The sequence below is a fragment of the Arachis ipaensis genome, chromosome B02 (genome assembly GCF_000816755.2).
Source record: "Arachis ipaensis cultivar K30076 chromosome B02, Araip1.1, whole genome shotgun sequence".
Lineage (NCBI taxonomy): Eukaryota > Viridiplantae > Streptophyta > Magnoliopsida > Fabales > Fabaceae > Arachis > Arachis ipaensis.
In genome coordinates, this window is record NC_029786.2 from 101,243,378 (window position 1) to 101,254,400 (window position 11,023).

General features: G+C 35.1%; 2 protein-coding genes and 1 pseudogene across 2 annotated transcripts; all 3 read left to right on the plus strand.

The window, feature by feature from the left end:
• LOC110268119 lies at positions 956-1,827 on the plus strand. The gene is made up of 2 exons (XM_021114015.1): positions 956-1,230; positions 1,343-1,827. Exons 1-2 carry the CDS (start codon positions 960-962, stop codon positions 1,768-1,770), a joined length of 699 nt encoding a protein of 232 aa, XP_020969674.1. The 5' UTR covers positions 956-959; the 3' UTR covers positions 1,771-1,827.
• Positions 4,417-6,055, plus strand: LOC110269312. Its single transcript, XM_021117073.1, has 6 exons — positions 4,417-4,578; positions 4,664-4,750; positions 4,912-4,977; positions 5,515-5,627; positions 5,698-5,791; positions 5,877-6,055. Exons 1-6 carry the CDS (start codon positions 4,417-4,419, stop codon positions 6,048-6,050), a joined length of 696 nt encoding a protein of 231 aa, XP_020972732.1. The 3' UTR covers positions 6,051-6,055.
• The window catches only part of LOC107627856, an 8,242-nt pseudogene continuing 7,539 nt past the window's right edge, over positions 10,321-11,023 (plus strand).

Below are 11,023 nucleotides of genomic sequence, written 5' to 3' on the forward strand. Positions count from 1 at the left end.
TTCGGAATATTCGGAATAGGTGGGAATGTGGGATATGTTTCATGAGATTGGGCTGAAGATTCTTTGTTTAGTAGAATCTTGGAATTGTGCGATATTGGCGGAACATCTTTTGTATTGGTCCTTCTCCTAGTTTCTATTTTCAAGAGTTTTAATGTTTTGTCCAAAAACACAGACACTGTTTTTTTTTTTCGGGCCTGCTACACATACAAGCAAAAACGAGTTACAAGCTTTACAAGTTGACCCAGCCCAAAAACAATTCACGCGCATGAAGAGGGAGTTAATGGAGCGTAACATTCACGCGCTCCCACTCAAAACGGTTACGTACGCTTCGAGTAATGGCAGACTCTTCCACTTCTTCCACTTCTCAAAGGAATTCGAAGAAAACGCAACCCTTCCGTTTTCAAGCGAAAATCGAAAATCAAAATATACAACTCGTCGCTAAGCTTCGAAACCTCCATCAACACAGCATCAAACTCTCCATCAAGAATCTCCAGCGAAAACAAAGCAACAATACTCAAGGTACGTTACATTACGATTCCTGTATATTTTCCAGATTACGAACTAGGTTTTACTTTTCTTCTACGTTGTTGTTCTAGGTTTTACTGTTATTCTTGCTTCTTTGTTACACTGTTCTTCTACGTTGTTGTTCTACGTTTTACTGTTATTCTTGTTGTTCTAGATCTTCTGGTAACTGATTTTTGGGGGTATATTCCGTAGATTGGGGGTGTATATTGCTTGACCTTGTAATGTTGCTTGATATTGAAGCATGTTTGAGTGATACCTGACTGATATATATGGATGTATCTGAATCATATCTATGGGTGTATCTCACTGTTATCAATGGGTGTATCTGAATCATATATATGGGTATATCTTACTGATATCTTTGGGTGTATCTGACTCATATATATAGGTGTATCTTACTGATATCATTGGGTGTATTTTTCAATTCAGAGAAAATGGCAGCAAGAAACCAAACAAAAGACCTTAAGTGTGCCACACATCTCCTAAGTGATAAATTCAGAAACATGACTGAGGAAAAGAAGGCGATTGTGAGGGATCTAGGATTCGGTGGGTTGATGCACATCCCACCACTAAGGGTGCATCACCAACTGTTAAGGGAGCTGGCAAACAACTTCAAACTTGGGGAGAACAGACTGGAAACAGGATATGGTTCTTTCAAAATAACCCCAAGAAAGATAGGTCGTGCGCTTGGCATCAATGCAACAGGTAACTAGCTCAAAATTATAGGTGTATATTAAGTTGATGCTTGGGTGTATTTAAGTTGATGCTTGGGTGTATTTGAACCGACTTTGATACTTTGTTGTTTTCCTTTTTGTAGGAGATCTGTTTCCTCAGAAAGTCGAGTATAAGAAACTTTCTGAGGATGACAAAATAATTTTTAGAAGATTCCAGGGTAAGACCCTCAAAAGTCTTACCGATGAGATGATGGATATCGGCGTTGGTAACGAAGAGGAACGCCTAATGTTCAAGAGGATTTTCATCCTCTATATACAGATGGCGTTCCTTTTGCCAACGACAATAAACAAAATCTCGCCTGTACACCTGGCCCCAATTTTTCAGATGGACAGCATAACGGAGCGAAACTGGGGAGGGCATGTTTTGACCTTTATCGTCAAGGGCATAACCGACTACAAGGAGAAAAAGAAGAAGGCAATTGATGGCTGCCTCTTTGCCCTGATGATAATATATTTTCATCTTTCTAAAAATAAAGGCAAGAAGAGGGCTGAAAGACCGCCAAAATCCTAGATTGCCAACTGGAGTAAGGAGCAGTTGGTCGAAAGAATGAATGCAGAAACAGAGAAAATTTTGGTAAGTTGAACATAATATGTTGGGTGTATATTTATTTATCTGAATGCTGCTAAATAAATTATCTGATGTTTCAGGGGATTGTAAACATGGCGCAAACAAGAGAGAAAATAAAAAAACAGAGAAAACAGAAAAAAAAAACAACAAATAAAAAAAACAAAAAAAAGGAAGGCAAGTTCAACATCGTCTTCGGAGGAAGAAACAACTGATAGTGACAGTTCTACCTCTGAGTTTGAGACTCAAGAAGACTCAGAGGATTCACCAAGAAAACACCCCAGCAAAAAGGGGAAAAAGTAAGTACCATACTTCGGTGTAATTTCTTTGTCGAGTTGGGTGTATTTTTTGAAAATATTTGGGTGTATTTTGTTGATCAAGTTGGGTGTATGTAGTTTATTAAGTTGGGTGTATTTCGTTTGCTGCGTTGGGTGTATATTGTCCATACAGTTGGGTGTATCTTATGCATTCATTTGGGTGTATTTTATATCTTTAGTATGTTCTAAATAATGATTGTTTGTTTTACAGAATGGACTCCAGAAAAAGAAAGAAGAGTCAAGAGGAGTCAGATTCTGATTCAGAATCTGAATCTGAATCAACTGATGAGTAATATTCTGAAATTATTACTCCTTTCTTTTGGCTTCATTATAAAGATTTCATGTATTAACTGAAGTGTGTCTTATTAACTTATAGAAGTGAAGAATCATCACCGGTGGAGAAGCAAAAGAAAAAGAAAAAGACAAAAACAACACCAAAAAAATAAGCACTTATTTGGATAATATTCTGTGATAAAATTAATTTTTTATTTCTGATTCATACTTTTTTTTTCCACCCAGAACACAATCCAAAAAGAAAAAAAGTTGTTGTTGAGCATTCATCCCCTGAAGAAGATCAACACTTTGATGGGTACAGTACCTCGTTAGCTATATTACCGTCTATCATCGTAATTATTTTTGTTAACATCTTCTTTTATGAATGTAGTGAGAGATATGAAATATCAAGTGAAGATCTAGATGAATTGCTAAGGGGAAACGTTGAAAAATCTGCTGCAGAGGGGTATGTCTTGTTGGGGTTTATATTTCAGATTTTGGTGTATTTTCTTTGCTAATAATTGTTTCTTGTTTCGCAGGGAGAACGAAGCTGACCTGCGATCGACAGAAGGTCGCTATGTCTCCTCTGAAACGTAAGAAGCTTTATTTAATAAAATCTTGTTATCATTTGGGTGTATTTTGTGGAACCATTTGGGTGTATTTTGTGGATCAAGTTGGGTGTATGTTGTTTATTAAGTTGGGATATTTCGTTTGTTGTGTTGGGTGTATATTGTCCATTCGATTGGTTGTATCTTGTGCATTCATTTGGGTGTATTTTATACCTGTATCTTATTTTGTCTGAATAACATGAAATCTGTTTAGAATACCGGCTGTGAACTTGGGAAGTGATGATCCTTCCTCTCAAGGACGCACAGAACAGAGTAGTGTAAACCAGCCGTCAGAGAGCATGTAATTTCTCTTTCAGATAACCATTACTTTTGTTCTTCTATTACCTTCTACTTCTAATTCTATATATATTTTTTTAGAAAAAAAAGCCCTTTATTATTTTATTCAAGAAAAAAAAGGCAGGAAAAAAAAAGCAAAAACTGCAAGTATGTAAGTTCTCAAAAAACAAAGCCTGTCTTCTTTTTGAATTGTTCGGGTGTATTTTTTGACTTTCTTTGGGTGTATTTTAGGTTGAGTCCGGCTGATTCGAATATGATGGTTGTGAGGGAACAGACACCGTCGGATGCGCTTGCAATGTGAGTTTTCCAAGAATATTTCATCCTTATAACCTTATTATTTTCAAAGGCGTTGTTAACCTTTCATTTTTCTTTTTGTTTAGAGTCCCAATTCAAGTTTTTGTGCCGGCGTCCCAAACAACCACTGTGCCGGAACTTCAAGAAACACCTGAGACAGATTTTGAACCAACCCCTCTGCTACAGATTGAACAAACTACAGAAACGTAAGAAATAGTATTGGGTGTATATTTGTTTAGAGTTTGGGTGTATATTTGCTAACAGTTTGGGTGTATATTGTTCCTGATTAGTTTTTTTTTTACGCCATGATTAATTTTGTGTAACTGTGCAGCACTCCTGAACCCCCCTCCCCCAACAACTTCAAGAAACCACACCCACGCTTCCCCCAACTCCATCTAAAATGTAAGTTCATCAGACTAAAATCAATCTTTGCTTATGATCCGTATATTCTTACTCTTATAATACGTTATACATGATGACGCAGTCATCCAGCCGCAGAAGACGTTGCTGCCCTGATGATGATGGCACGGACAACATCCTATGTTCCTAAAACAGATCCAGTGCCATCATTCAGTCTTGGCTTGACTGATTCAAGCCAGGAGGGAGCGTCAACGCAGGAGACAGAAAGGACAAAATCTCCAGAAACTGCAAATTTGCTAGAACAATTAGACGATTTGGTACAAAAAATAGCAAGCAGTGCGGCGAAAGAAAAAAGTAAAAGTCCACAAATTCAAAGGGAGACTGGGGGAGAAAGTTCTGGGAAGTTTGAAACTCCTGAGGGAATAAATCAGATTACGGATGATATGAAAGAAAAGTGCTACATCTGGGGGACACGACTGAAGACTTACGCAGATGGCAGTACTAACGAGTATGACCACATGTGCACTCTGATTGCCCAAGATAATTACATTTTATTTAGAATGCACCTTGCATCCCTCCAGGCAGAAAGTTATATAGAATCTGAGGTAATATTAGAACAACATTAATGTTTTACACCAAAGTTTACTGCAATGTTTATTAACGTAAATTGATTTCGGCATATATTTCTAGATTGTATCTGCCATGTGCCACATCCTCAACCGGAAAAATGATAAAAGGTTTCAAGAACAAGTATACTGTCTGCCCCTTGATATTGTGGTAAGTGTTACTTCTACGAATTTTGGGTGTATTTTCTGTATTGATTTGGGTGTATTTTTTACATTCTATTGGGTGTAAGTTGTGTAGTCATTTGGGTGTATTTAAAGTATTCACTTGGGTGTATTTTCAGTATTTCATTTTTTGTTTCGCAATTGTTGCAGAGCATGGCCCTTTCAAAGCACCCAAAGGGGGAATTCATATCACCGAAAACCAATAAAGAATTCAGGGTGGAAGACTACCCGAGTTTTATTCCCTTCATAGATGCAAATAAATTAACTTCTCATCCATATGTAAGTTTTCATTTGCTAAATTTGTTAGTACCGTTCTTTACTTATATGCTAAATAAAATAACACACTGTTGAAATGTGGCAATCCTTCAGATTTTTGCACCTGTTTGCTACTCGGGCCATTGGTGGTTATGAGTGATTGATACAACAAAGCGGAGATTTCATATACTTGACCCGCTACATAAGAAAGCTCCAAGCGATGAGAGAAAGCAGCTTAATAAATTCACTGTAAGTTGCCTCTGTGTTCTTTACTGTAATAACACACTGTATGTATGTTTTTGCTTTGGGTGTAATTATGTTCTCCTTTGGGTCTAATTTCTTTGTCGAGTTGGGTGTATTTTATGGAACCATTTGGGTGTATTTTGTTGATCAAGTTGGGTGTATTTCGTTAGTTGTGTTGGGTGTATATTGTCCATTCAGTTGGTTGTATCTTGTGCATTCATTCGGGTGTATAACTGATTTATTTTGGTATTTAAGGGATATGTATTTTCAAGATTGAGAGCATATGCTGGCGGGGAACCTCTACAGAAAGACGAGAAGGAGAAGCAAATTAAAGCATCATATGTTAAAATATCAGGCCAAAAATCAAGGTATAAATTTGTGACTCTGAACAATAAACTTTCCTAAATGAGATTTGTAATTTATTTTCTTCGTTTTCAGCTATGACTGCGGTATATACGTTATGAAGTGGCTTGAGTTAATTGAGCCGGAAAACATTAAAAAGGGGAAGTATGAATGGGATAATTGGAAACAGGTAACTGTCTTTAGAACTATATAACTCTGTATTACTTTACTGAATTAATATTGCTGTTTAAACAGAATATACTTTTTAATTGTAGGAGGAGGTGGACCACTATAGAGTTGAGTATGCTTCACGGATACTATTCAGTGAAATGAATAAAGAGAGAGATCAGGCAATTAGAGAGAGTAATGTAATAAGGCTGTCGAAGCCATCCTCTGTATTATTGAGTCCGTTTTGTCAGATAAATTCTGCTGATATAGAAATTGCGTAATCCAACTGCTAGCTAGTTTGTACATTGAACAAATGCTGTAAAAATTTGCCATTTATAAACAACTTCTATTGAATAAAATTTTTTTTCATAGTTAAACTGTCTGTGATGTTAAACTGTCTGTGTGGTATTCAAAAGCTGTATTACAGGTGGTAAAATATGAAGGAAAACATCAAAGGCATATATAAACGCAAATTATAAACTTTTACACCCAACGCAAGTTTAATAATACACCCAAGATTGCATAAAATATACACCCAAACTGTCTGTGCTGTTAAACTGTCTGTGCTATATTCAAAATGTATGAATTACAGGTACTAAAATATGAAGAAAAATATCAAATCAAATATACACCCATAACCTGCGAATTTTTACACCCAAATAAAGTTGAATATACACCCTGAACCTTATCCCCCCCTGATGCTTTGAGACTAAAACCCTGAAACCTAAACACTTAAAACCTAAACCCTTACCCCTAACCTGTAAACCCTAAAACACAAATATTATATATATGTATCTATATGTAAATTGTGAATTAACAAAAATACACCTAAAAGAACAGTGCTTTTACACCTATATTCTGTAAAACTATACACCCAAAGAGTTATCCCCTGCTGCTGGTACCCTGAACTGATAATTCATAACATGGTCGTGGCTGCTCTTGATGTGTGTGTGTCGCCTCTTTACCTTCTTGCTCCATCGTTCTAGTATATATCTAGGTGACACTTGGCTTACTTGTTCGAAGCTTAACACGCTTAGTGCGTGACGGCACAGTATCCCTCTCGACTCAAATAATAAGCATTGGCATTTTACCTCGGCTGCAACTGAGTCGTAAGTAACCACGAACTTGTTGAATATTGAGCTAGAAACTTTTTCTCCGACTTCGTATACTGAATAGCCTAGAGCGGAATTCTTTAATCTGGTGATGCAATTCGTCTTTCCTCTGAATTGCGCTTGGACTTCCCTAAACTTTTGATGAGTGTACGCATCTTGAAACTGAGCTTCAATGGAGGATTTTGTTGCACACGGTATGACCGTATGAAAATCTGCAACATCTGATTCTCTCTCAGCTTGCTCCCTGCTTCCGAGGCAATTATCATATTGTTTGATGAACTGAATAAGCGAGCTGTTTCGGGTGATAAACTTGTTAAAAAATGAATGCATGCTCTCGCTCCTTTGTGTGCTTCTCATCCCTGCCCAGAAGTGGTGATCCAGATAGATAGGAACCCATATGTGACGGTCTTCGTACAGATCTGCATAATACACCCAAACACAGACTATAAATACACCCGAGAAAACATGCAATTTACACCTCTGCTGCAGATTTTAAAAAGACATTACCTGAAAGCCACTTGTTGTCCGCAAGACTAAAATTCAGCAGAAAATCATTCCAATTCCTATCGAATGAGTCTTTGCTGTGAGAGTTCCAAACAACTTGGCTCATTTCTTGTTCCATATCGGCATGTCCCTTGTACCCGTTTAATTTGCTTGGAATCTTCTTCATGATGTGCCAAATACACCAACAGTGAATTGTTGTTGGCATACAGGCCTCTAAAGCCCTTTTCATTGGTGCGCATTGATCGGTGAGAAACCCTTTCGGAGCGTTTCCTCCCATGCAACGAAGCCAGCATTGAAATAACCATTTGAATGATTCAATTTCTTCGTTCTTCATCAAAGAACATCCGAGAAGTGTTGACTGACCGTGGTGATTCACCCCGACAAAAGAACCACAGACCAGATTATACCTGAAACAAATTACCATAGTCCAGAATGCAAAATCATTAGGTACACCCCCAACAAATGCTTTGTATACACCCAATGAAACAGCCAATATACACCTCTGATGCGGATTCATAAAAATACATTAATTTAGCATCATAAACAGGGGGCAGTTTGTTACCTGTTTGTATTGTAGGTGGTGTCGAATGAAATGACGTCTCCGAAATACTCAAAGGCAGCTCTGCTTCTTGCATCGGCCCAAAAAGCCAGCTTAATCGATTGATCCTCCTCGAGTTCGAGCTCAAAAAAGAAATTCGGATTCTTCTCTTTCATTCTTAACAAATATTTTCCGAATTCCTTTGCATCTTCTTGTTCGGAAACATTTCGCACTTCCCTGGTAATGTAATTCCTCACGTTCTTTTCGATAAAATTTAACTCGCGGTGACCCCCGGCAGCCGCAACAAATGATTGGTAGGTTTTGCTTGGTCTGATACCGGCCTCCTCGTTATTCTCTATCGTACGACGCCTATTTGTGCACCGAACTCTTGTAGAGAAACCTGCAGCCTTGGCGTAGTTCCTGTAAAATTTTCCAGCATCTTCAAGGGTGGTAAAGGTCATTCCAACCTTCGGAACAAGCTGGTCATCAACAACCGAGAGAGGCTGCAGAATACACCATGTCAAAAACTGTAAATACACCCATAGATACGATTCAAATACACCCAATCATGTCTGATATGATACACCAGAACCGCAACAACTCAACTAAAATGACAATAAAAGCCATAAACTGTAAATACACAGGCTGCAGAATACACCATGTCAAAAACTAAAAACACACCCAATCATGTCTGATATAATACACCTGAACAACAACAACTCAATTAAAATAACAAAAAAGCAGTAAAGTGTAAATACACCCACACTTCTAGCAAAAATACACCCAAAAAAGGTCTGATCTACACCCGAGCATCTGCTATAAATTCCAGATAATTAATCAAAACTAATACATTACATTCAAACCTCAGGGACTTCGTCAGATTCAAATTCATAGTCCACTTCGCCTGGATTCAGCTGACAATCTGAGCTTGAATCATCCATTATCTTCAAAAACGAATTCAAACTTTGATTTCAGAAATCGAATAGAAAACGAAGATGGAGTTGCAGAGAGAGAAACTAACATAAATGACAAAGAACATACCAGTGAGAAAGGAGTAGAGAAGAACGATCGAGAAGAAGGAGGAAGAGGAGCGAGAAGAAGAACGACCAAATCTGAAAATAAGGAGAACGAAAAAGAAAACAGATCTTTTAAATTTGGTAGTTATATATACGCATGATATTTATAGAGCGCGTGTATTCCACGTATGTGTAGCAACGCGTTTTTTGGGTTTATTACTTAATGAACTTGTAAAGCATACAAGCCCTAATGGCTTGTATGCGGAGCTTTTCTGCTTTTTTTTCTAAGTATTTTTAAATTTGGCAAATCATGGACTAATATGTAATAAATTAGAATTTCACTTAAAATTTTGTGGCCAATAGATTACTACATGAATAGAGTGGTGGAGATTCGAACTTCCGACACTTGTTTAAACGGACTAGTGAATTAACCACTATACCAACCCAATTTAATTGATATACATTATTTTTATTCGACTATGCTATGTGTATACTAAAATCAACCATCAAAGTCAGTCACCAGTATAAAATATATGTTGAAATATAATTATACATTAAAAATAAATTAAACCATACATATATTTATACACAAATACATTAATAGTGACAGATTTTAATGATTAATTTTAATGTACGAATATCATTATTTATTTTTATTTTAGTATGTTAAATAATTAATTATTCTCCCAAATTTTATCCCTTCCCAAAACGAAAGAAAATCAACAACGGGTGATTTATGTCATAATTATTATAAGATTATTCAGAATCATATTTTATAAAAGATTAGAAACAATTATAGTTTATTGTTTTATATCTCAGAGCGTGTTTGTATAATTAACACCATTTAGAAAAAATAAAATAAAGGATGAAAAATGAGATTTATCTTATACGCTTGTTTTATATTAAAAAAATTTAGAGTGAACTCAAATTAATTCTTTTTATTTTTAGTTTTAAATTTTAAAAAATTAAGATAATAGAAAGTTGCTTTTTTTTTTTGTATAATAAATTTATTTTTCAATTAGTTAGTTCTAATTGATTACATTTTTAATATAATTGATTTCCTAATAAAACCGTTTTATATTATTAGGGATCTTTGCCGACATCCTAATTCATACTTACATATCTCTTCTATGGTCATAAATTTTAGGCTTTCAACTTTTTAGTGAATAGATTTTTTTTGTCAACCTCTTAATTGAGTATGGAGAGACTATACCATTTGAGCTATTACTCATTAACATTTTTTTTTTATATTATTTTTTTTGAAAAGTTAATAATTTTTTTATGAAACCAAATAAGGCCAATACCCTAAATTATGTTTTTGCTTATTTTATTAGAATCCGAAATTTAGAGTTTGTTGAACTACGTACTCACACATGTACCCATGTCTCAACTCTCAAGTACGAATACACTTTGCATTAGTTGATAATAAAAAGTATCACATAGAATTTACCATAAAATTCCAATAGGCAAGTCTTAGATATGACAAGAGCACTTGACCACTGCAAAGTGTCTTTGGTGTGGTCACCTGTATGTGATTATTGGAGAACACTAAGGAAATTATGTGATACTTTTTATTTCTAATACAATTAAACAATTTTAACCCGAAAATAATATTTTAGTCTTTTAAATTAATTCTAAAAACGTTTTTTAAATTTTTAAACTATTATTTTACAAGTGTGAAAGCACTTGCCATAAACAAAAGTATTTAAATTAACATTAATGTTATTCATTATTTTTGTTAAAAAAATATATACATAAAAAGATAAAGTCAATTAAGTATGTTACATATTTAAGTTATTTTCTTTCAAAAAAACTAATGAAAAAATAGAAGAGTTAGTATTAATTTTCTTTTTTCACACAAGTTATATTAACATCTCTTTATCATGGCATAGTTTGACAAAATCAATACTTTAAATATTTTATGTATTTATCATTTATATACTCATGTATATGATAAAGTATATTATGTTAAATAATTTATATTTTATGACCTTAATCTATATATGTATCTCATATTTTATTACTGACCAAATTCAAACCAAATAAAAAATAAAACCAAATCTTTATATTTACTTTTCTCATCT